General features: G+C 39.1%; 1 protein-coding gene across 3 annotated transcripts in view; it reads right to left on the bottom strand.

Annotated features, from left to right (window-relative positions):
* Positions 1–27,904, bottom strand: part of CDK14 (cyclin dependent kinase 14) — a 258,581-nt gene that overhangs the window by 30,317 nt on the left and 200,360 nt on the right. For all 3 annotated transcript variants that reach the window (XM_075705351.1, XM_075705350.1, XM_075705349.1), the window contains one exon: positions 9,244–9,307. In XM_075705351.1, the coding sequence (XP_075561466.1) occupies positions 9,244–9,307 (64 nt within the window). The remainder of the gene's footprint in view (positions 1–9,243; positions 9,308–27,904) is intronic.

The following is a 27,904-nucleotide window of genomic DNA, read 5'->3' as shown; positions in this document are numbered from 1 at the left end:
ACATGTCAGCTCCTAGTACTTTCCTGAATCGATCCTTCTTTAGAGAATAAAAACCAGAATAACAAAAGCAGCTGATTTTGATTTCAGAGCTACCACAACAGAGAAGCTACAACAATCTTGTCCTTGAGCTTCTCCATCGTGATCCAGTTTTTTAAGTCCTGAACCGTGAAACCATAATATTGCAAACCTACAAACACCAATCTTGCAGTCACAACACAGGCCAAAAAAGAGGTAACTTAAGCTCCCAACTTTTATCTGAGGATCTCCTGCTGGTGTCCAATTAATGACAGAACTGGAATTCAGTCTCACAATTACATCCCCAAGTTTGCTTCTGAATTACTTTTCAGAGTGTATGACTCTCATGCACCTGTATGAATGCCTCTGTCCTTTAGTACTAGATGGATTTAATACAACCAAATCTAAAGCGATACGTGTGTGACCATGACCAACTACATGAAATCATATTTTATGATACTTTCAAGCATATAGCTTTGGTATTTGTTTTTCAGATGCTCCCATTGATTTGATCATAAAAAAACCTGTAGTATCAGCTAGTAGATCTTGACTGTATGCAAGTGGGGATATACTGGGAATACTGCAGAAGTACCACAAATGCTCCCCCAAAAAAGAAATCTTTACCTGACATACTTTACGAAAGACAGCAGCACAGGTGATCCAAATCTCGGTCCAACCTTGTGGAAGAAATCCTGCATAGCAGAAACTTACTACCCCTCCCTCAGAACTGAAAGGCAAACAAGCACATGCGGGAATTTCATGCAGACACTCACATCACCACCCCCACACACAACCATCCTCCAGCGCATGCAAGCCACGCTCAAGAACGTGAGGCACACCATCTTGCTGAGGCAGCTGCTCACTCTCATCAGCACTGAGATTAAAGAAACCTGAAAAACTGCACGTTTACAGATCAAGATTTGATCTCAGACGTATTTTGAATTTTTATAGTTCAAACTGTGAGTATATATACTAGAGTTCAAATCTTTTCAGATTGTTATTATTAATCATGTTTATTTTGAATAAGAACACTGGAAGACCAACACAGTAAGCTTATCTGAAATTTAACGTAAAAAGTGTGATTTTAATTTCCTTTATGCAAGCACTTGAATATTTGCAAATCTTTTGGGAACAAATTTGGGAAACAAAATTTGATCCTCTGCTTTTTTATCCCAAATATACAGCCATCATCCTCACTAACAAGCATGTCTCACTGTTAAAAAGCTGGCTTTTCACATGGGTTCCATGTTTCACTAGTCAAAGGTGATTTTTGCTTATATGAAACAAAAGAAGGAAGAGATTTTTGGTTTTTTTTAAATCCCACAGCACCTAAAAGTGTTTACCATTTGCTTCTTATAAGGCCAAGTTAGTCAAATCTTGATTAAGTGGTGTGTTCATAATCAAATGCTATGTAAAGAGATCCCTACATAGGACTGCATAAATAAGAGCAAACATACAGTACTCATATTGCTTACTGGAAAGAAGTACCAACTGCAAGATCTTCCTGTAGCATACCATTTACTCTTAAGATTTTAAAAGAGTATAGAAAAGGAGTAGGTTAATATATTACATCCACACCTTCAGAAGCCCAGCCTCGGAGCCAAGATTCACTGCTCTGCTGGGCACTAAACACGACCCACTCAGATGTTGGGTGGTGCAGTTACACATTCTTCTGGCAATAAATGGCTTTGAGATGCTCTTTGCTTCAGACCTTGCAGCACAGCTTACTCAATGCCTTGCATGCCAAGGAAGTTTCTACATCTGTCCCCCACAAACAGCAGCATCCACGAAGCTATCGGAATAACAACTGCAAAATGGAAGCAGAAGTGAGCAGCCAGAGGGAAGAGAGGGAGTAAATTTCTTGAGCTGGTTGATTTGACAAACCTGATGCATCAAAAAAATTACGTTCTTAAAACAACTGCTCCCAAATTGTACTTAGCCTGAAGACTTAGGGGGGGAAAAAAAAGCCTGTGCCAGAAAGCTCATCCATTACACCCAGCTGTATTAAGTGATCTTAGAAATGACAGGATTTCTATCTTTTATAGACACTATTACTATTTCTTTCTATTTCTTACTTCCTTTAGACAACCGCTCTACAGCAACACTGTTCAATATGCATACTCATTTGTGTGCCCACATATATACCTACATGCTCTCCACTGCAAACATCATTATCTGCCTGATAAACATGCTCCATCTGACAGCCCTGCATCAAGGGCAGGTTCAAACAGAAGCGAATTTCAGCAGAACTCACTAGTGAGCTTATTAGCAGACCACTGAAGGAACTACTGGTCTGCTGTGAGAATTGAGAAAATAAGCACTTGCATTTTAAGTAACATAAAACAAGATGAGGGTTTTTTCTCTTTTATCAGTCAGAAAAACACATGAACTATTATACCTTTGCCACATTTGCCTTGAAAGGACTTAAAATAGGCAAGAAAAGCTACATAAGGAATTAAAAGCACACTACATTTTGATTTTTTAGCTCCTTTTCAGCATTATTGATAATCAGCTTCTAGTCTCAACCAAAGAACTTAAAATGCAGTTTGACTTCAAGGCATTTTTTATGTTGTTAATAAAAACATGCTGGCTAATATGCATTCCTTGATTAATGTTCTTCTCTATTTAAAACTAAATGTGATTAGCTTAAATGCAAATATTTAAACATCACCATAATTAATATCTTGAAAAGTCTAATGCATGATTTCTTTAAACAGTTTTTTTTACATTTAAATTAAAAGTCTAAAGTGACTAACACTATTCTGATACGTAAGGCTCATACGCTATTTTTATTAAAGCTTCAATCCTAAAAATATTTAAATTCTGTTAGCTAAAGATATAAAGACAAGCATCCATGCTGACAAGCAAAATTTTCAAGCACTATTTGCAGCACTAATGTGCAATTAGAGTTTTTACTGAAGTCCAGTCATAACTGGAGTGTTATTGTAACCATGAGGTAAACTTTGCTTTTTTGTATGCCAAATGTCTTGAGAAAAACTACTTCAGTTCCCCACCCTCCATCCCCATCCCCTCTCCTTTCTTCCCCTCCCTTCCAAAAGCACCTGCTTTAGCAGAGCACAGGCTGTGTAAAGAGGAAGGAAAGATGCTGTTTTCGACATTCTCTACTGAGCTGGAATAGAAAATGTAATTTTAATAGCATTGTCTAACGCACTGGGCTTTTATAGTAAATAGCTCCACCTTCTAGCAGTGCTCACCCTGGCTCCCTTGCATATAGTGTAGTTACTTTAACTTTTCAGTTTCATGTAATTTTGTTTAAAGAATGGTGAAAACACTGACAACTCTGCTTCCCTTGCATTATGGATACCAGAGACTTGAGGAAACACCAAGTATTACAATTTTGCCAAAACTAAAAAAAAGGGGAGAAATTTGAAATTAATTCTCTTCTACAGATCCCTCTCTCCTTTCTTCAAGTACTCAAATTCCTGAAAACTACATCTACACCAGTAAGTTAAATGTGCTTGGGACTGTTGTCTGGCTGAGACACCACCACTGTCCTGTGTCCGTACTACTGCAGCACCCTTCCACCTCCGTCCTCCCATACAGAGGCAAGGAATGCTTCTTCCTCGGAGCGGTCCCCAGCCCACACTAACTCCCAAACCGTGCCCAGGAATTAATTATTTGGAAGTGCTCGTTGTCATGAGCTAAAGGTATGCCAGAGGCTGCTCTAACAGTTCAACAGCAGAGACTCCCACACTGTCTGGGAACATTCGCTGGCATCCGTGCAGATGTAAACAAACAAGGTATTGATTCAGTGTGTAACAAATTGTTGACAGGCTTTGGTAAAACTCTATAGGAAAAACTGTTATGAAAGTTTGAAAAGCTGTATGTCCTCATTTACAGTACTTCCACAGCTTTGTGCCAAAGGAGTTTATTCTCTCAGCTCAGCTCTAAATGGAGACTTAAGCCTTTGAAAAAACTTGGCTATCAATCAGCTGTTAAGATCCAGGTAGGCAGATCATATTTCTAAACCAAATCTGTATTTATTGATCACCTGGGAAGCAAAGCAGAATTCCTGAGTCAGAACACCAGCTCTGTAGTGGTTTTGTCAGCCACAGACTTGGGATTTTTTAATAAATCCATGCAGTATGTGTCAATCTCAAGCAGACTCCGTGTTATGCAGTATTTCCTATGAATGCTGTTTTCTCTGTGTGGTTTCTTTCTGTCTTCTGCTTTCTCCTTAAGGAGAGTATCTTTCTCTTAACTCTTTTCATCCTGACTTTAGGGATTCTCTTTTAAAATACAGTGCTCAGTAGATGTTTCCATTGTCTCATAAAGGCACCTTTTCAGATATATTACTCTTGAACACAGCAAGGTTCAGGATCCTACATCATCAGCCCAAGATTAAATATTTAACTTTCTTTCACATAGAAACAGTATTGTAAGGAAACTGAGGCACAGTGAACATTACAAACCATTCTCACATTTTCTCCACCTTCCTAACAAGTTACTACTTCTCCTTGACCACTACCATCTCTTCATGGCCACCATCACTTCATCTATCTTCTGTTGTGACCAAATCTTACCTTCTCCCACTTCGCTCACTGACAGTACCTTTTGGTAAGTCTCTATTTAACTTCCCAGGATGGAGGTTATGCAGCATCAGTCCCAAACACTAATTGAGAATTTAGGAAGAATGAAAACTTGGCTTAAGTGTAGCTGTTGATATGAAAGGCTTATGTTGCTCAATTATTTGGACAGGAGTCTAAATCCAGACAAAATGGCTGGAGGAGAAAGGAAGAGAAGACTCCAGACTAAGAAAAATGGGAGTTTTAATGATGATGGAGAGAATACACAAAAATCGGGAAGACTCAGACACAAGTCTGGTAAGGAAGCAGCTTGTTTTGGAATACTGCTCCATCTCCACTCATGCAGATGAGACAGTAGATGCCTACTTTCATTTTGTTCCTTCGAGACATTGGTCCGGTGATACTATCAGTGTATCTGTTAGTATCCGTGATACTAACAGATCTGTTTTAGTGCAGCAAATCTACATATTTCTTAAAGTATTGTAACAAAAGAATAAACAGTGAAAACATGTTCTCCAAGTCATGTGTCAGAGGGTCATGTTCATCATTTACAGTGTCTCTCTCCAATAACCTGTAACATGAAGCTTCCAAGCTGGAGGAAGCTTCAAAATTTTATTGAAACAACAACTAACTCTTTGTCATAATTTCCTCAAACTGCTTTCTTATTTGGGTTTCTTTGGTGATACATAGGTACAGGAAGACTCACTCATGATTACAGCCATCATAACAGCTTCAAAATGCATCACAGAGGTAACCTGAAGCTACTGAAATACTTCCAAAGTATTTCAGGATTTTCAAATGGATTATATAGATCATCTTTAGCTAATTTACTAAGCAGGACATGTGCGTCTGTGTACACATGTGTGTCTGTGTACACATGTGTATTCATCTGCAAACACAAACTGAGAGGACCAAGGCTGAGGCACAGAGAAAGCTCCAAGACCAGGTCAACTTTTAGCTTTAAATATCTCCCATATTACTTAGAGTTTTTGTAAGATGGAAAGCAATCAAAAATTCTCAAAGCAAACAGATGAAAATACAAGTCGTTTTCTGACCTTTTAAATGGCAAAACAAATTATGACCGTTTTATTTTCACAATTACAGGCTGTTAAAGTCATGGAGGTTAGGGGTTTAGATGATGTAGAGCCACCCACAGCTAGCCTTACGAACACATTTCTTACTCAGCCTCAGAAATGCTCCCGCATATTAAGATGTCAGAGATCATCGTTGTTTATGCTCTGGCTGCTGTCCACAGCAATCAGATCCTTGGTCACTCTTGTAGAGAAGAACCTAATGCCATGTTTTTCAGACATGTTTTTCCTAGTAAACTGTGATTAGCTCTTTGCAGCACAGGACTGTGCCCTACCAAATCACAGCATGAAAATTAGTTATTTAAATTAGTTATTTAAAATTAGTTATTAGTTATTTATTTATCTGTATGCAAACAAGAAATACAATGAAATTTTGTTTCTACTCTCAACAGTCTTCCCAACTCCACAGGCATTTAATGTGCCCAGCATTTTTTTAACTACAGTAACTATTTATTACTGATACTTACTGTTCAAATCCCATTGTTTTACGCTTAAACAACTCAGTTTACAGCATCAAAGCCTTGCGTGAGTGGATGTTGATATCCTCATCACCAGTGCTCTCTGCACTTCTCAATTTATCACACTTAACTGTGTGCAGCTATCAGTCTTAAAACTCACAAAGACACGCAAAGCACAGGAGTTAACTCCCTATCATCTATATTTAAATGCAGTAATTTCACAAATCTTAAAGAATAATGGGATTGGTTGAGATTTGGCAAGATATTTCAGGTTCCCTCCTGCATTCTTCTGCTAAGGAAAGGAAAAGATTAAGTCATCTTAAATGTATTATTAAAACTTTAACTTCCATTTTTGCTCCAAAGAAGTCAGTCAGGAAAGAAGTCTTTCAGTCCCATACACTGAGGAAATTTTCTCTAGGGTGTAACAACAATTTCAGACCAACAGGGAGGGGAGCATGGCTGGCTGATCATCTGTGGAAGGGGACAATGCAGCCTTGCCACAGCCACAAAACTTTTGGGCACGGAATGGCATGAAGGAAAGCATTTTTTTAAGAAGCAACAGAGAACCTGGTATCCATGACCAAACAGCTCCAACGACCCTAACAGCATGAGCAAATAGTGTCATTCCAGCCCAGCCCATAGGTCAGAGCACTTTGCACAGAGTATGCTTTAGATACTGGTACCCCAGTATGATCCCAGAGGCGATGTGTTTTGCTGCTTTAGCCAATCCACGCTTTACCAGCATAAAGTCCAATTATTCAATTTTGGGGTAAGCAAGCCAAGTTTTGGTGTCCAGTTAGATTATACTTTCTATTGCTGTAATTTCTAAAACCAGCAAATAAGGAACTGTAAGACAAAAAAAAAATCCTTTTACCAAGGCCATGAAGGATATGGGGTGGTACAAAGGGAGTGCAGAACATAGTATGTTTTTACAGAAGAGGGCTTTTTCCTTTGGAGTGCTCTCAGACCTCCACAGTGGATGGGAATTAAGGAGCTCAGTGCTTTGCATTGACAGGCCCTACAAAGATTAAATAATTGCCAACAAGAATAGTAATTACTCTGACTTGCAGATCTACATACTTCACAGACATGGAAAGGATCCGAGAGAACAAAGAACACACCATGTAGAAATGGTGAAAATATCGAGTGACCACTTTCTGTCTTGGAGGCATCTTTCCTCCTGTCCCCATTCTGCATTTGTATAAATATTATGTATTCATAGCTGACAAAATCCATACTCTGGGATGAAGAAAATGAAAGCAAGTCTAACATAATGCCTATATAAAAATTAGATTTAATGAACAGCCTACTGTGGATTTATTTCCTGATGTTCTTCTGTGGTAATAAACCCACATCCCTTCACACACTTGGAAGCCAACAGGAAAATGAAACCAGGAAATTTCTTGGCTGCCATCTACTGTTCAAAACTTTTCTGTATCACACAGAAGAATAAAAACAAGAACAAACCCAAAGAACACTCACTGACATCTCCAGGTTTTCTCCTCCTCCTCCTCCCTATTCTTGGATAAAAACAATGTCTTTGGACTGCTGTTAAAAACCACTACATTTCTGCAAGGATTCTGTTTATATGCTCACTTTTTAATCAGTCCCAAGAATGAGAAACACAAAAGCTTGTAAACTTAATGACGCGCTGATTTACGGAGGAACACTGCAGTATTCTTAGTATTTCAGTGAAAAACTGTACTTGTTAAAAAAGTTCTACCAATTCACTAGACAGCACTGCAGAGTGATTTCACTATAGAGCAGTAAGACAGCACTAGGACAGAGACCAAAAAGCAATGTGCAAGAAAGCTGTCTGCCTTCCCTTTTCTTGAGGCTTTGTGTTACTATCAGGGTAAGCCCTACAATATATTTGTTTCTCTCTCTCTCATTTTCAGAGCTGCCTAGATCTCTTTGTCCTTTTCAGCTCCTCTGCCCCATCTCCTGCCTCTTTGCTGCCCCAAAGAAGCCACTATGATCCTGCAGATCTGACGAATAAGACGGGCTGGAATGAAAAGGGAATAATCGTCTTCAAGTCCAACCTATAAGATGACTTGGAAATTAGGTTTAAATGACATAGGATGCCAGGTTGTCAGTTTATGACAAAAGCTGAAGGGACTATCATCCGCAGTAAAGGAGAACCAGGAGTTTACTGAGAGACCTTAGGCCTGCAAGGACAAAAACATCTGAAATTGGATTCCTGGGTCAACTCTGTCACTCACAGATTTTAGTCATATGGTTATAAAATGAAGACTCATCCTAGTAAAATATACTGGGAGCCAATTAACTGCTTCATCTGAAAGCATCTAGTAACCTTCTCTATTCCAAACATACTCACAGCAGGTCCAATGAGTTCAGGCTGCTCAGGCCCTGCCCAGTGAGGTTTTGAACGGGATGGAGATGTCAAACCTCCCTGCACAACCAGTTCCAGTATTTCACCACCCCCACCAGCCAACACATCTCCTACTCATTCACATGCTTGGCATGTTTAAAAAACAGTATTTCTAAGATCCTCACTCAAAAGTTCACAAGACTATATATATTACATATATACACATACATATATATATAGCATAATGAAGGTGACAACGTACTTCTAGTCTCTAGGGAACAAACTGCTCCCTTTTACACAGAAGTATCAGATGGTGAAACAGCTTGTCAAGAATGATTGTAGAATATGACAACTTCAAGTACAACGCACATTAAAAAACTGAACCTTTGCAAAAAGGTACTAACAGATGATCTAGTAGAAACTTCAGCTTTCACAAAGTCTTTTCTCTATGCTTTAGTTTCCTTTAATATTCCTCAAGGTTTGGGGTGGTCTGCAGAAAAATAATACTGATCTGGAATCAGCCTACCAGCAATCTGAAAGGTACGATACTCAGTGGCTAAGGAATGCAAGCAGCTCAGGGCTCATACTGCAATAAACAGGAGAAAATGCAAAAGAAAGCAAAGAAATGAAACGAAGGAAAAAACCCCACCCTGAGAACAATAAAATGTAAGCAGCTAGAAAAAGTACATTATGGTTCATGCACTGCATACCAGGTCATTTTGAAGCTTGTGGGCAGGGATGTAATTATCTGTGTCTCTTTCCAGGAAGAGAATGTGGATGAACTTTGTACTTCGACCTACCTGGTTTGAAATGGGGTAAAGAGTGGACTCCAGGCCACGTATCTTCATTTGGTGTTCCAAGTACCTGTGCACAAAAAGATGAAAAAAAAAAAAAAAGAAAAAAACACATATTGCTTTAATGGAAAAGACATAACAAGTTGTAGCATTGCATAAAGCCACTCCTCCAAAGAGCTCAATGTACCTTACAATCTAAACTTTTAATAGGCTTAATTAATAGGGGGAGGGGAGGAGGAAGAGCGTACAAAAAGTTAAATGATTACCATGGTTTCAAGCTACCAGTGTAGTCAACAAAGCATGTTAACGGTGCTGTGTTCCTGTCAGGTTGCCTATTTAACCAATACATGTTAAAGCTACTTTCCATTGACAAGTGTCAAGCCACCTGCATACCTCAGAGCATCGGTGTTACAGAGGCTAGATATTTTGCTCAGAAATAATTTCAATCCCTGTAAACTTAAATAAACTGAACAGATACCTAATAGATGCTAGAATAGAAGATTTGCACAGATGGTGAAGCAGATGACCAGAAGCATAGCATGAACAAGAATGAACAGTGAACAGTTGTCATTTTAAGTGGATGTAGTATACATAAAAGCAGTAAATTTTTAGGAAATAGAGACTGTATTGACTCATGCATTATGCTTTGTTTCTATTCAACTGTCCTCCTTCTTATAGTGTAAGTCAGACCAGCTTTCAGCAGCAAAGTATTTAACACTTCTCACATGCGTCTTATATCCTCTGCTCACATGAAAATTTTATCTCTCGTGTTTTTGGCACAAATAATAAATCCATTGAGAGAACTGCTATAATTAGTTCCCTCAAACCTGTTTTTGCTTCACGAGACATAACTGCCAATGCTTGCTTTAAGTGGAGCCAAGAGGAACACCTAAAGTAGCAGCTCCACAAATGCACTTCTGAGTGAGTTGTGGAATTTGATACTTCACTAGGTGGGATCTTCCTTGTTACAAATTTACACTCAATTTCTAACATGAATGAAAATGCTAGGGACTGTTTTCAATATTTGTCATAAACTCAGGCCCTAGAATAAAAGGCTTATATTCTAAAAGGGAAAGCATTTCACACCAGTCTGGGGCTTGTTTTGCATTTTCATAAACGTACAAAACCCCCTGCCAGCCCTGCCCCTACCTGCACTGCAGATCTTCTGAATAAATCTTTTGGACCTGCATATCTTGAGTCACTGTGATATTCTGTGGTCACTTACACCAGCACAAAACAAGCACAAAGCTAGCATGAAAATCTTTGGTCCAAGTATGTGAAGGTTTGTGACATTTCAGGGAAGACTACAAGACATCTACTCCCAATTATTTGGAGCTGAAGAGATTTTTTTTTTTTTAATTGTGTCTGCTGCAATATACATATGCATTAAAAGCATTAAAGGGAAGACCACTCTAGAATATTTGTAGCACTTCTTAAGCCATGTAAAGATTTGTTCTTGTCAAAATATTCAAGCTTAAAAAAATTCTTAAAAGCAAGACTGGGAAGATAAAACACAAAAAATGTCTCTTCGACTCTGCCAGAAGTTTATTTCATAAAATTTAGAAACTGGCTTAAAAACTTGAGGCAAAAGTAAGTGACCTCTTAAACAGATACAATTCTTACCTACACGGTATGCTTTGTGACCCTAGGGCCTCAAGTTTGTTAAGCAATTTACAATACTAACAAGTCTCTAATCTAAGAATATTAATGCAGAGATCATCTTTCTCCACTATCAAATACAATAAGCAAATAGTCCAATTTAGATGTAGTATGACCATTAGGAGGTGAAAGCAGAGCACGAAGGTGTCAGAGAAACAAACATGACAGTATCAGTTCAATTAGACAGTATATGTTCATGTGGTTATATGGATATGCAAGTTCACTGATTTTATTTGTAAAAGTTGTTTGTAGGACATTGCTTTCAGTCCTTGTGAAATATGTCTTAATCGGCATTTGAATAAAATAAACCTGGCCGTGCAACCCTGATTCATCACAACACCCGTATTCATTTCATTATTGCTGTTAGGGAGAGCACAATTCTCTGATTAAACATAGAAGTAGTTAGGAGATACCGTTGACACTATGTCATGATTAAATCAATTTGTAAATAACTTTCACCTGGCTTCTGTATTAATCAAACTCCTGGTGCCAAGTGCCTCCCAGACCAGGAGAGGGAGCCCGTGGACTAAAAACACAGCTTCTTGCATCCTCAGTTTAAATTAAGAAATATGGTCCTCAACTTTGCAACCCCTCTTAGCAAATCAAAGGAATATTCTCTCATGAAACGTTATGAATGTAAGAAAATTAGCCACATCCTTCTAAACGCATGTTCTTAATCATCTCTTATTTTAGATGAGACATAGGCAGCTAAGGCACTGTACGGATGAATATTAAAACCAGCTAACAAAATCTGAAGCTTCCAGTGAAAGGTAGAATATTTATCAGACCCATTTAATGTAGAACCTGGAGCTAAGAAATGGATTATTCTGATTTCCAAAGTAACATCAGGTCCAGTAACAGAGGGCTTCAAGGGAGATCACTTTTATAATGAATCTTACACTTTTATCATTAATCTTATGTGACTCACAATTTTTTTGTTTTACTAGTTTTCCAATTCACTTCTTTAATAATATTCCAGCACATCTGCTGTTACAGTGTTTAAGAGCCAGCTACGAACAAGTTCTGTGCATTGGAGTACTCCAACCACCTACAGTATTTATACCTTCTGTCAAGGGTAGCATTCAGGCTAAAAACAGCTAGGGTTTTCTATCATCTAAATGACTACCATTTTTAAGGTAGGGGCATGTGGTAGTTCAGGGAAGGATCCAGACACTGTATTTTAATGTGTTGTACAAACACTATAACGATCATCCTTCTTCCACACAATTTTTAACATGCACAATACAGAAATTCACAATATGTGACTATCGGTCAACAAGCATGGAGAAGGCAGCAGTGAAACAACTGTGGTTTGGAGAAGATGAGAGAGTCACTGCCCGCAGGTATGTCAACATAAAGTGATTTGCAAGCATCACCCTGCGAGTGATACTTCTAAGCAGCAATCAATCTCATTTTGATGAGGTGGGAGTAGGCAACCCAAAGCAATGAGATTTGACACCTGCTATAAACAAAGTAAAGAGTTCACCTGTAACACCATGGTGGAGAAAGATCTGTCTTGTTTCGCAGCTTACAAAAGAGAATTAAGGGACCAACATGGAAACAGAAAGCAGGGGACGAAGGGACAACCCAACAGTCGTCTTACAAGAAAGGGGAACAGAAACACTGTCCCTTAGCATTTAGGAGTAATTATCCAGACCAAACCACTGGCAACATCTTGGCACCATAGAAAGGCATTTAACTGACCGGCTGTAGCAAACCACTGGTTACCCAGCCAGTACTGGAGAGCAAGCCTGACCTTACAGTGATGACCAGTGAAAGTGGAAGATACAGGAGACACAGCAGCCTGAGACAACCACCATGACACCAGGACCTGTTATTTTATGGGTCACCTCCTAGCCCCGACTATCCTTTCATGATCCACCACTTCTGATCCCAAGCATCCCACCAGGAGTACTGCCTCTTCCACATTTTCACACTTTTTCTTTCCATTCCATGTTCAAAAACCATGAAAATAACCATTGCTGTCACAGCAGTCAAGCCCCAGCTTAATATTGGAAATAAGCTTTTCTTTACCATTGAGAATTATAAAAAAAGAGCAGGATTAACTTGTTTGCTTTCTCTACTGATAATTTGCTTCTCAGTGAGGTAATCGTTCAACTTGCGTGGTTTGATATCCTGTTTTTTAAATTGAATTACTAACACAAGAATAATCTCCAATTCTTAAATTTGGAATGGATTTAGTGTTTTCCAGGGACCAGGATGGTTATGGTTTCTGTAAAGAAAACTCCAAAACCTACTGGGGTTTTGCTATTCCACACTACATACAATTGTAACATAAAAGACGCTGGGCTCTTTTATTCCCTAACAAATGAGATAAAATGACCTTCTCATTTGAAACTTGCTGTTCAAAATCAGGATCAGATTCTAATCTAATTTGTATGGTGAGAAATCTATTTATACAAAAATAACAGATTTACAATACATCGTGGTACTGAGGGCCAAATACCCTTACTGCCAGTTGACATTGTTACGGTTTGGCAGAAAGTTATGAAAACAGAACCTGCTGTTCAGATCTCTGTATACAAGCATAATATAGAAAGATCGCCCAGGAAACACAACACAAATGCATTAATGTCTATTGCACTGCCTTAATTTTTTGATATAAAAGTTGTTTGCTTTTTGCGTCCGATTTTACAAAGACTCATCGTTCTCCTAATTAACATGCTCCTCAGTGTCCACGGGAGTCATTATTTTACAGTAAGCATTATGCCACTCTATCAACACAATTAGTCATGTTGTCCTGTATTCTGCTTCAAATGCAAAAACATTCCCTATTACTGCCACGTAATAAGGTCTTTCTGGGTAACAATTTGTCCAGACAAGTCATCTGAATCTCTTGTGAGATGAGCAGCAGTGCAAATCATTCCCACCAGCTCTTTCCTAAGTGTTGGCATAATTAATAAAAACAAGCATTTCCATTTGCACTACAACTTTTGAATATACAAAGCCGTACATTACTGAAATAATGCTTTAACCCTTGTTAGATCTGATGATCCTCAAGAAAGGCAGTGGTTTGGACTTCAACGAGACAAAGAGCATGCAGCCAGTGGTATTATTCAGGGTTTTATAGCAACAGAGAAGAATGAAAAACAAGATCAGCATGCAAATGAGCTGCCTTTCCTTAGACAACATTTATGGAAATGAGGCTCAGCAATTTGCTGAATTTTCAAGTTTTTTCACATTAGGTCAACTTGATGAATAAACAAAGTTTAGTCAAAAAAATATCAGGAGAGTGAACGTTTTTTTTTTCCTTTAATAGAAAGAGGTTTTTGTTGAAAAATGCCCTAGAATTTTAACTAGGACAAGTTACGAGCTGCATATAAAAATGTTTTCCTATTTTATTTTTCCTTTTAAGGATCAAGATTTCTGTTCTGGTCTTCCTATTTGCTGGGTAAAACACGCTGCATTTAGTGAGTCCTTGGCTGTGATGTACCATGGGAGACTATAGCTGTCTGAGGAACTGAACTTAATAAAAAGAGAGAGAGAATAAGTACTGCAGAGCCATTTCCAAATCAGTAATCTCTCTCTTTTGAGTGCGATTTGGAAATTTGAGGTGTTCTGTTTTTCAACAAAAATTTGCTATATTCTCCCAAAATATACATTTCTAATGAAGCTTCCAACTTAGTCAAAAACCTAGGAGTCCTTTTCCTTTTTGGTAGAGGAAATACATTCCTGCTTTAGATTTGGCTCTTGAGAAGCAGTGTGAGTTCCAGGGTTTTGCTACAGCAGCTCCATCGCTCCCAGAGCCACATCTGAACATAAAATGTCCCATCTGGTCTGGAAGAGGAGAAGCTTATGTGATCTCTGTCTCTTGCAGTCTGTCCTGGTGCTAAGCCAGTTGCCCAGATGATCCAACTACTGATGCATTCCCCTCCCAAGGATTCACTGTTAGCCAGACCTCAACCACATCTTCCACAATCAGGGAAAGTGCTGTATTACCACCTGACAACGTCGGTGAGCACAAAGTATGTGTAGTAGTGAAGACCAAAGGAGAAACTTCATCCTTCAGCTTAGTTAGCACTTGGTCTTAGTATAACAGGTTTGGAAAAAAAAAAAAAAATCAGCAACTATTTGTGTATTACGCATGCTGACTCAGAGTCTGCTGACTGACAACTGCAGTGAGGCTTCCTTCGACTCTCTGCTGGGCGCGATGGATGGCAGCTGAGTGTCAAGTTTAACATCCAAAAGATAGAGACAGAAATACCAGTCTTTTCTTCACATTAGAAGCTTAGCAGTTCAGTTCCCTTAAGGGAAAATAAATCTATCAGTTTGTATAATGCACTTACGCGTTTGTTAGATTGAGGCCGAACACATTTTAACTTTGGGAAGGTTGTGGATGTTCCAGGGTTTCCAGCAGCAATGAAGAAGTCACCTCATTTTTCGCTACAGAAACAATGTCTGTCAGCTAAGATGGCAACAATGTCTTTATTTGGATTAATGAAAAATAAAGACCATATGCCTATTCATTGTCCTTGAGATTCAAAATATCAAAGCCTTACTTCATTAAATGAATGGCAAAAACTACATCTAGTTCCTAAACCAGGAATCACTGTGTGAACAAGGCAGTCTCCTCCCATGTGGAAAACACTAAAGGCCTTGTTCAGAGCCTGAAAACTGTATTTTAGTAAAAATTATTTTTCTTACATAAGGGATGAGGAAACTCTTTCTGTATTTTGTTCAGTCAACTGTCATCAAAACATCCCTTCATTGTTCCTATACAGTTAAGAAAGAAAATACCAGCGAAATAGAGATGCAACACCTTAAGCATACAGAAAATAAGGTAATGTAACTTGTATGATTCCTCTTCAGAACAAAAGCATTAAAGAAGAGCCCATAATTCTTTACAGACAAAATCAGACTTTCAAATTCTTATTCTTAATTTTATGTATAAAACAGGTTGTATTTTTTGCTTCCTTATGTCCCTGTAAATGCTATCAAAGTCATAAAAAAAACTTGCAGTGATGATACAGGGTAAAAGGAAAAAGAAATGCAACAACCACCATTTTATATTCACAATGGTAATGTGTAGCAGAATATGTTTAATATGATCTGCATCCATTCAAGATATTAAATGAGAATTAAGGATTTAAGAGAAAACAAGGCTCATTAGAAAAGATTGGAGTATTTCTTTTGCAAGTTTTTTTGTGAATGATGTAAGCATTGTCTTAACAAAAAAAAAAAAAAAAAAAGTAAGGTATTAAATTCTTTCAAGAGCTCTAAGAAGTACCTACTACAGAGACAATGAGTACAGGACACAACAGCAACAAAAAAAGAGAGAAGGCACCTCCACACCAACCCCAGAAGCTTGTTTCTGCTGTACGTAAAGTGATGCTGTTTTATGAAAAAACAGAAGTTACTGAGGGTTATTCTCTAAGGTGAAAAAAGAACCAGTAAGAACAGAATGAGGTTCACCTACAGCAAAAGGCTGAGTCTTTCAGCCATCAAGTGGAATACTGTCATTCCATTATACATGGGTAATAAAACCACTTGCTTTGAGCATAAGGAGTTTATGATGAAGCTGGCTTCAAAAACATTTAGGTAATGTGCCAGTGTGGATGAGGGAAGTAAAACATGAAATTACTATCAGCATTCCAAAATTTTAACAACACACATGAATTAAAAAAAAAAAAAAAAGAGTTCAACTACTATTTGTGCTTTAGCTCTGTCAAGGATGAAAAATGAGGTGCTTGAAACAGTGAAGGACACAAGTGTTAACATCCTTTCCCCACAGAGGCAAAATACAAAGAAGTCTCACCAGGATGCCTTTTTAATACGTGATTTTTCCAGCCTTTGTTTGTTTATATAAATGATATTTGAGTAGCTGCCCGCATCGAAAAGTTAAATGTATCCCAACACTGTTTCCACGCTGTTTGTGGCACAAGTAAACAAACTCGTCGTTCTCTTCATACCCACGGTAAGCACGGCTACCTTTTTGAGGGACCCTGGCAGAGACACCACTGCAACTGAGCTAACATGAGGAAGATGATGGGGACTGGAGACTTCATAAACACACTTGTCCGCCTTCACAGAGCCACTCTACCTACTCTCTCTGCACAAGCTGGGTGCGACAGCTGGGAGGAGGAGGAGGAACAGAGCAGGCATCACCACAGATCCAGCAATGCAGACCATCAGGACAGGATTAAATTAAATCCCAGCCTTACAACAAAACATTACCGAGGTCTGATATGCCAGTTTCCTTAACTGCTCAGTCAGGAGAGAGTGTTGTTTATTCTGAAAAGGACTTACTAAATACATATTACACTTTGAATCACAGGAACAGCTCTGTCAAGGTGACTTTTAGGAACTACTTCTGTCCATAATCCAATCTAAATTGGAGAGAGAGCAAAACCAGAGTCATGTAATCTAAATTTCACAATGAGAAAAAAGCAAGTGTGAAACAACTTGTGCTGGGCTGTAGCATCATCCTCCTACAGGTAACGAGCACATCTCATCGTAACGCCCTATTTTAGTAACTTACAACTTTCATAAAGGTTCACATGGTGGAAGAATCTGGTTTTTTTTATTTAGTGATTCTTACTAAAACATTTCTGTGAATGAGACGAATGCTAAAAACACTAAAAAAACAGGATTTGGCAAACTTATTTTGAAAACAGAGGGGCCTATGCTGTCGAGAGAGGATCTGAAATTAGCAGCAAAAAGAAAAAAAGGCAACTCCTGACAGGGACTGCACTTTCCCTCAAACCAGTGCAACCATGCAGCGATTTAGCCAAATTACAAGTTAATTAAAAAGTGTAGTACATGCTAAAAGGAGACACTGTTTAGCTCCAAAGCGAAAAGAGGGCTCCTCTGTGAGGGATGCTCCATGCTGAAGCAGCAGAACTGAGAACATGTCCCTCTGGCTTTCCCAGCCACTCGTGCTGAGGAGCCTCCTTCCATGAGCAAAGAATCCCATCATAAGAATAAAAAAGTCCTGACATTAAACTAGACTTAGTGTCTCTCGTATCTGCTTTGGAGCTGCAGAAACCATAAGACACCTCAACAGGATGAAACTGATCCTTAGTAAGAAGAGAAGAGAATTTGAAAGCTTTTGCGGACCTTGAAACTGAGGATCAGGAAAAGACTGGGAAGAAAACTCATGCAGAAGACTACAGCTGACCTCAACAGATTTCTCTCCCCTTCTTCCAAGGAGGCAAGTTTGCTCTTCTCGCATTGCCAGAGCTTGGGAGCTCGCAAATAAGGTTAGAGAGAGGGAATGATTTCACCAGGGAAGATCTTGGTGTTAATACATGCAAAGAAGCACATGCTGCTGATTTCTGTGCTGGAAGGTCTCTTCCTTACCGTTTGGGAACAAACAGAACAGTTTCCATCACTGCGAAGGAGAAGGAAGACAGTAATTTTCTGTCAGAAGGACCCCCTGGCTCACAAGTCATGCTTGTTTACATATCCTTTCAAATCTGCTCTGCTTTACTCTGTATATACTCTGCATTTCAGATGTCCTCTCCTGTTTGTGTTTGTAAAGCCTTTGGAATAACCCACCGAAGCAGACAGTCCTCTCCTAAATATGCTCTTTAAAGATTTATTTCAAGTTTTTTTACTGACTTTTTTCTTTAAACTGAAAAACGGTGGGGGGGGAACCAAAAGCCCATGGGAGGCTTTTATGAAATGTACTTCCACAAGCCCTGCTGTACTGGCTCAGCAACTGCCTCGTTTGAATTCCAGGTATGCACTACACAGGGTTTTTTTGGAAATGCTGGCTTATCGGAAAAGCAATGCTGCTTTTGGATCATAAAGCTGGCTTTATGGTCTTTTTGAAGACCATAAAACTGGCTCAGTTAACACACACGAATTCCTACCGAGTATCACAGTGTCCAATCTCATTGGCACGGGGTAAGCTACACCATTGCATCAGGATACTTAAAGGCTTAAAGCTGCCATTCAGCTGGAGAGCTCATTCAAATAATTAACAGACCAAATTTATGCATCTTCCTATGAATCATCACAAAAATAGCAAGGAAAACATTTTTATTTAAAATAAAATGATGTTTCTTCACTATAGCATCGTTAAACTACAACTGTTTGAACAAACCAGCACATTTGGGATCACATCCATTCCTGATAAGGATCATCACTGCACCAAGACCTGACCCAATGGTTTTCATAGAAGCCAATCCATGTTTTCCCAGAGCAAAACCTCACTCCGAAGCAGTGAAGCGCACTGTATTCCTCGGATACTGGAAACCCTTTGTCCCTGGCCTGGTGCCCAGTCACAGCACATCGGAGGAACGCGTGTGCCTCATTACGACACCACACCGGGACCCGCCATTCCTTACACACAAGGAACAGCATACGCACAGCACAATAGAAACTCATGACATGTGCCGCTTACGTGACAGAAATACATTTGCAGAGGAGAGGAAAGCTGTTGTACTAAGGCAGATAGAATATTATAGCTGGGCTAACTGAGCTCACCATCTGAAAAAAACCAGAAGTGGTATCATGAAAATTCTTCTTCTCACCTAAAAATCCTGGGGAGGTAACATATACGCAGACCTATATATTAAGCCTGGTGCTCAGCATCACAGAGCAGCATGATACTAGAAATACATCAGATCATCCAGAAGTTTGCCAACTCCTTATTCTGCCAACTAAGGTCTTGATCTTGTAATAATCTCAATTTTGAATAGATTCGTGCAGCCACATGGAGCCCAGTGAAGCAGTGGGTATTTTGTCAATTTTTTTTAAGCCACCATTTGTTCAGTCTGCAGTAAATGAAGGCAGCCAGTCATGCTGCCATTTGAAGAATGTGCGGGTCCAGGTGTTACAATATTTCTGAAACAGTGAGTGCATTAATAATGAGCTCCAATTCTGTTGGGTATATGTGGTGGATATAAGAGCACTCTTCCTGGATGTCTAAATATCTTGCTGATTCCTACACTGAACCTTATCAGAATTCCCAAATCAAATAACTTTTAAAAGTGTCTAACCTTATCACTAAAAAACCATTTCAAGTGATTCAGTTTCAAGTGTGCCTCCTACAACAAACCACAGCATGATGCTTGGTGTATTCATTCCAAACAGCAGTACTTTGCTGCTAAAAAAGCAAGAGTTTTATACTTCTGACTGTCTGTCTGAATCACAGGAACAGAACAAGCAAGCAGAATGAAAAATGGAAGTGTCTAAGTAGTACAGAATTTTTTTTTTTTCCTAAAAATGGGGGAAATGTCAGCCTACTTCTGATGGAGAGACACTTGGCTAAAAGCAGATGAGACATTTTCAGTGGGGTCAAGGCAGAATCCCAGGGAGATACTCATTCTCACCCAGAAGACAGTAAGATCAATGGGGAGGCTGTGGCTGAACAGAACCCATATCCTCCACTGCAGCGTAACGAGCGAGCACACCTCACTTTGGAAGTTTCCAGTGAATTCTTCGTTAGAGCATCTACCCATTTTCCTGACACCACCTTTACCCATTTCCTTGCAAGTCCAGTAAGAGGGATGTGTTCATTTTCCTGACACCATGAGGTACATGCCAAAGTGTAGAGATCAGATGGGGGTTTTGAAAGAGTGCCATGTTTTGAGACTCTCAAATTTTCTGAAAATTGTAAACTCTGCGTTTTAACCATTTATTGCTCATTTAGTAGCTATGGCTTTAACAATCAGCTGACAGGTGGCCTAAGACTTTACATTTTGCTTATTTAAATGAAGGTGAAAGCAGGTGTCACTCAACTGGAAGAGGCAGCTGCACTCTCAGCTTCAGTGAACCCATTTGTTTGCTTTGACATTAGTGCACTCAGTAACTTTGCCTGTGACTTCTGAACTCTCAGAAACACTAGGCAGGAGGGATTAGGGTGTCGTCATCTCCTGTGTCCATTTAAAGTTGCTCTAAGCCACGTGCAGGGCAGCTGCACTGGCAGTCCTGCCTTGTTGCAGCCTCACTTTTGGGCAGAAGGGAACTACTTCTCCGTTCCTCTCTACTCACTGGAGAAGGAAGCTGTGAGGACCGTGCAGGATTTGGAGAACGTACTGCCTACAGCTCCAAAAGGAACCGAGGGGGCTTGCACTGAAACAATCAATGATGAAGTGTGGATGAAGGTAAATCCTCAAAAGACTGAAGCTGCTTAACACCTGCCTATCACAGTCCACTATTTTTCAGAAAAAACAAAACAAAACCAAAAAAACAAACCACAGGAGGAAATTGATAAATAAATAAATAGGATATGCAAATACAGAAAAGAAAATTTGCACAGACACATGACAGAGAGCTTCAGTACCACTAGCAGTCAATAATGATGGATGAAGAGAAAGACTGGAGTTACAGTTTCTTATCCCCAACCCCCAATACATTAAGGTCCATAGAAATGCATAGCCTGAAATATTGACAACACAAAGGCTGAAAAATGATGCGGGATCAGGCACAAGAACAGTAAAATGACTACGTTAAAGAATTAACATGAGCAACACTGCTATTACAAGGCAAATCATGACATTTCAGAGGTAAATTTTAAAGATCTCACTGAATTAGTAGAAAGGGAGATGAAACCAATGAAACAAGGGTAACTAACTATGCAAGTTATCAGAGAGAAAAATCAACCTCTCAACAGTGTAGGCACAGCTGATCTCTTGGACTATGTGAGGAATGCAGATGAGCAGCACGACATTATCATTAAGCTGGTTAAAAGGCTGCAAAAGCAACAAAACCATGAAAGCATTAGCAAGAATAAGATAATACACAGCAAAAGTGGTAGGAGGCTGCACTGAAAGTACGTTTTACTGGAAGTAAACGAAGCCCAAAGAAGAGATGACTCTAGTAGGAAACAGGTGTTTCACCATCCTTAGTTTTCAGCTACATTCACTGGTCTGATAAATTTTTCTTTCTGCTGAATAGGGTACTGCAGGGTTTTCATGAAAAGCTCCGTAAAACAAACAAAAGAGGATTTGCCCTGGCTCCAGTTATTACCCTGCTTTGAACTGCTGAGCAGTTGATAAAGTCATATGATGCACTGAGGTCAGCAGGACCTTGTCTCTACCTCTCCCTTTCCAAGAGAAAGGAGCAATACTAGCACACTCTAACAAGCTGGTCCAGCAGCACAGCAATGTTATTAACCAAATATCTTAGTCACCAGACCAAAGCAGACTATACCAAAATGCCTGGGATCTCCAACATCCAAATTATTAAGGCCTCTTTTTAAGTAATTAGTGCAATGTGTTGTATGGATGCACACCAAGATGAGACATGAAGGATAACTAACGGATTGACAAAATCCCTGGCTGCATTCCCTCTGATTTTACTGAAGGGCCAGTTCAGTGACACAAAATTTATGCAACTTTTCTTTCTCTTATGAGAAAAGCGCAATTACCAGCTACTGTAAAACAATTACATTCAGGATACGCTGGGAGAAAAACAACAAATATAATATGTTCTAAGATGAAAATGAGTTACTGTCATGGTTTAGCCCCCGCCAGCAACTAAGCACCACGCAGCCGCTCGCTCACTTCCCCTACCCCGATGGGATGGGGGAGAGAATCGGAGGAGTAAGAGTGAGAAACACTCCCGGGTTGAGATAAGAACAGTTTAATAATTGAAATAAAGTAAAATAGTAATGATAATAATAACAATACAATAATGATAATAGTATTAATAATATACAAAGCAAGTGATGCACAATGCAATTGCTCACCACCCGCTGGCCGATTCCCAGACAGTTCCCGAGCAGAGATCGCTGCCCCCTGGCCAACTCCCCACAGCTTATATACTGAGCATGACGACATATGGTATGGAATAGCCCTTTGGTCAGTTTGGATCAACTATTCTGGCTGTGCCCCCTCCTAGTTTCTTGTGCATGTGGCAGAGCATGGGAAGCTGAAAAGTCCTTGACTAGCATAAGCAGTACTTAGCAACAACTAAAACATCGGTCTGTTATCAGCATTATTCTCCTACTAAATCCAAAACACAGCACTATGCCAGCTACTAGGAAGAAAATGAATTCTATCCCAGCCGAAACCAGGACAGTTACAATGCAAATAATTGCCTTTTGAAGAAGGGAAATAACTGCAGAATATTTTAAAATAACTCTAAAAGGAACCGAGCAAGAGTTATTCTAAAAACATAAATCCCTCTTTATGACACAGCAAAGTTTAGCCAAATTGAAAGTTTACATGGTCAACTGATTTCTCACCCATCAAAAGATACAGAAGTCTAACCGTAAACTTTCAGCGCAATAAGTAGACACCTAAAAACTTCCTTTTATTTCTCCTCTGGATGTAATCATCATCAGGGGAATCATATTTATGCGAGAACATAGCTAGTGCACCATACTACACACTCTGTTAAGAATTTACCTTATGCTGTTCTGCTCCATCACTGACAGGTTTGAGAGTTTACGCCACGGCCATTTGGATCATGCTGTGCCCCGAAAAAGCACTGTGAAGAATTCTCATTATGTTCTCACAAAACATATTATTAGCTCTCTCCAATGTACTCAGAAACAGACCTCAATTGCCAGAAATACTGCTACACAGTGATATACACGCACACTCCAAAGACAAATAGTGAACACAGGACATTTTTCTTCCTGTAACTGACAGCTAGGGAATCCAGTTTTGCTATGGCCTCCAAGTTATTTTAAACAGAGCACTCAGGAGACTGGTGAAGGAAGAACCAAAGCCAACAAGAATGAAACATAATACTGTCTAGTCTACTTCAAAACTTGCTCTATTTATTTCACACTCAAACAGTTGAGAATACCTACTGCATTAAGATTCTAGTCAGGTAATTCTCCTACTCTCAATTCCTGTATGAGACCTCTTTTTTTGGACATCTTCTTATGAAACAGAATATATTCCATTTCTGTAGCCTTTTTTCTTTCCTTTTCCTAGTTATTAATACTGATTTTGTCCAGTACTTTTCAAGGCAGTTTCAAACTAATATAGCTTTTTTCCTGTTGGTTACTTTATAAAAAGGCAGTAATAATTAAAAAAAAACAATTAGAATAAAAAAATACAGGGGAGATGCGTTCCTTCTGATTTTCTTTTCTCTGTGCAAGTCACATAACGAATGGCAGCACACAAATAGTGGACACACAGAAATTGTGTGACAGCATTTCCATATGCATATTTAAAACTCAGATGAGATTATACAAAACTTTCAACATATGTCAAATTAAATGCCTAAATTATTTAACCACAGCCATTTAATGAACTAGAAAAGCAGCTGTCCTAATCAAGGTGGATTAATGTTAGCCCTTGAAAACTTGAAACCTCTTGAAATCACTAAGCTTATCTGAAAATTTACATTTAGCTTATAGAAAGATACTGAGGATCAGCAGCTTATGTAAAAGGCAGTGATAGTTGAAGACACTCAGACTGATGGCAAGTGCTCAGCATCTTGCTGAATTAATACCTAGTCTAGGGCACTGACTCAGGAAACACTAAAACAGGCATTAAAGTCTACCTTTATTCAAATTAGGACTATTGCAAATGGTACCTTAGGCATGTGCATGGGCTGAAGGGGATGTTTCCCCCTGATACCATAATAGAAAAAGCTATGTACTTTCACCAGTTCTTAGGAGGGCAGAAGAAATCAGCTATTATTCTTGAAGTCTTTTAAGAAACATTTGCAGACCGGTAACGCATATCAATCTTAGATTCTCATAACTGGTCTCTGAAATCATCATCTAAAACCACCTCACATTGCTTTTTAGACATTTTCAACTTTAAGGATGTTTGAACTTGAGCTACAGATTATAAACAACAATTTTGGCAATCAAGATGCTCTTCAGAAAATCTGCTTTTGGCATGTGATGTGCAATTCAGACACAAGTAAAAGAGGAAAGGGAAAAGAGAAGATTCAAGTGTATTTAAACATCGTTCCTTTATTTACGAAATGGAAAGAGAAAGCAATAATGCTATTTGATGTCTGATCATTTATTATCTTCACTAGTAAATAAAGCCAGCATATCAGAGCAGGTTTATGAATGGGCCTGTACTTTTATACAGCACAGTATTATCTTGCAGTGTAAGTTTTTGGATAACAGACCAACATTTTTGTTCAGAATGGGCTTCAGCTCTGTTTATAATATGCACAAATTGCTTACAACTGCATTTCTGTTCAGTGTCACCTGCATGCAAAAACTTCTGCAATTACAGCTCTATAACACATGTGGACACAACCTGTACAGAAGGAGATTTTACATGGGGCGGGGGGAGGAAATCTATTTCTGTGGTGTGGGGGGCCAACAACGAAGGTGCCTGCAAAGATGTACACCAGTGTAAGTAAACAGAGCTGCACTGATTTACACCAGCTGAGTCTCAGCACATTTTTGCAGTGTATTGCCTGTAACCACCCTCTTGAAAGCCAGAGGCGAGCCTGGAAAAGAAACAACGCTTCTTCATAATTATAGCCCATTTCTCATTCAGCAACTGAAATATGGGAGATACTAAAGAAATACTCTGATTCCAAAGAAAACCACAAAGACGTTGTTTTCCACTGAACCATGTCTTAAATAGTTTTCTTTTTCTGACAGCCAATTACTCTTCACGTTTTGCAATACCAAGCTGATAATAAGCCAAGCTCTTGCAATCCCAGCCACGCTCAGGGTTTGCTCAGAATCAGCCGGCTGGACGGGAACATCTTCTCGCAAGCAGATGACACCTATGTGCATTAGGATGTGTGACTGGCTGGCCTGAGGCCCAGCCAGCCCTTGAGAGTCAAGGATGGGGTTACACATTCATTTATTTTTTTTCTGCTCCTCTTCTTCCCTCCTGCTACCAGCTGTAGTTCCCCTGGCAAGTGTCCATCACATACTGCTGGGTATTTTTATGACTTAAAACATGCATGAATGGGAGGTTACGTGTCCCCTTTTCTAAAAGAAATGTTAACAGAGTGAGAGATATAACTTCAATATTTTTAAAGCCTCCTTTCCTGACACACATAGGTAATATTCCTCAAGAAAATTTCCTACATTTGTACAAGATTCCTATTTTTAAATCCTAGGCCTAGTTTGTTCGCCCAATACCGTATCGATTTAATGCTATAAGGCAAAGAACACCACAGACTATGGCTACTCAGACATGGTGAGGACAGGAGCTCTTTATAAGAGGTAAACACAAATTAGCATCAAATACCCTGAGCCCTGTTATAAGGGAAAAAGATTACACATGCAGTGATTCAGAAGACAACCTAGCACAGTCAGAGAGCTAAAACTGAGCTGAAACTCCTTAAAAAGAACTCTTAAAAAATCCAAAATCCTTAACAAAGTGCGAATACATAGAAAATTTAGTCTTTTAAAGATCATTTAAAAGGTTAATTCACCTCATACTTGCCTAGTTTAGAATTACTTTCATTTGAAGTTTGGCATAAGGCATGAAGCCCAGAAAGGAACCTTGTAAAAGTGGTATCAGTGCAAAGGCTGCAGGCAACTGCAATAAAACACTGAATAAGTGCTAACAACTTCAAAGAGAAGACCCACAGGTAAAGAAGCCTGCTATTTATTTGATTAATTTCAGTGGTGCTGAAGTGAAATATTTTGTGTATTGTTATAAGAAAGCAAGGCAGAGGTAAATTCATTAGCAGGATATAATACATTGCACTTCTCTCATTCTACTTACATGCTGCGTTCTAGAAGATAGAACTCAGCAGTCAGGTTTATACTTAATTAGTTTCAAAAAAACCCCTTGTTTTCCTCATGAAGTCATTGGTGGGAGGAAAATGGAGAGAGATGGGAGGAAAACACAAGCTGTTTATAGAAAACTTCCCCCCTCTAAGCAAGAACTATCTATTTTACAAAGATGAAGACTTTTTTTCCAACCAGATTCATCATCTGCAACATATAACGCACCATAGATACCATGCCTACACAAAATAAAATTTCAGCTCAGGTCCAGCCTCACAAATACATCTAATTCCATCAGAGATGAACAAGCTGTATTTCAGAGCCAAAATATTTACCATGTGACAGAAAAACATGTATTGAATAATGAAACAGGAATAAAAGACCAGTAAATTTTACTAAACACCTCATTACACAGGTGAACTTCAAAACCCAATAGTTAAAAGTACTCCTCCCTTGGGTTTAGCATTGCTAGCTTCCCAAAAGATGTTATTAATGCAATGTACCAGAAAGCACAGTTCCTTCGGGGCCGTGATAAGCTTAAATGAAAGTGAGGCCTGTTAAAATGTATTATCTCAGGCTTTAGAGGACATCAGTGACATAAAGCAAACCTTCAGATACAGAACCACAGGGAGAAAGCTCCACAGCTTCACAAACGCCTGTTAACATTAGAGTCGCAGAGGAAACACTACTAGCCTGCGTTATACAATACAAGACAGCTTAGGCGTGTAGTCATACATATGGATGTATATATATGCAAATAAAAGAGAAAATATTGCTACCCTTTTAAATCTTCAATAACAGAAGTAATGCTTCCATTCCCATTTAAAGGAAAATGCCATTTTTCATAGCTATCTGAAATTGCAAACTCTTGTGAGTCTTTGCTGTACAACTCCATGCAGAAAGCTAGCGTTTCTGGCGTCGCCCTTTGGCATACCAGGCTGCCGGACTCAACAAATTGATATTGTTCTCTTTTAATTACTTTTTAATACTGTGCATTATGGCACCCAGCAGAGCAACGGCATCCAATACCAGAGAGGAGTCCTCAGCTTTCTGCGATATGTGTGTTAGGAAAGACAGAAGCTTCTGGCTGCAAACTCCCACTCCCGCTGTGCCACATTACCTGAAGCACGCATGCATCCCGCAACTGTGTTTGCGGAGTGAATGCCCATTTACAGATAAAACAGCATTTAAATGCCGTTGTCCTGCCTGTGCAGAGATCTACAAAGTATCAGTAAAACTCTTTGTACATTATTCTTGCAGTGAAATGTAATTTTCAGTGTAGTTGGCACCAAGACTGAAGTTCAGCCAACGCACAGATTATTCCCTTATCAGGAAGGCTTCGGAGCCTGGGAGGAAAATTCACTTTGATCTACAGTGGCTCCCAGGAACCTCACGTAAAGTAGAAAAGATGGAAAT

The sequence above is a fragment of the Pelecanus crispus genome, chromosome 2 (genome assembly GCF_030463565.1).
Source record: "Pelecanus crispus isolate bPelCri1 chromosome 2, bPelCri1.pri, whole genome shotgun sequence".
Taxonomy (NCBI): domain Eukaryota; kingdom Metazoa; phylum Chordata; class Aves; order Pelecaniformes; family Pelecanidae; genus Pelecanus; species Pelecanus crispus.
This window is presented reverse-complemented; position numbering and strand designations above follow the sequence as displayed.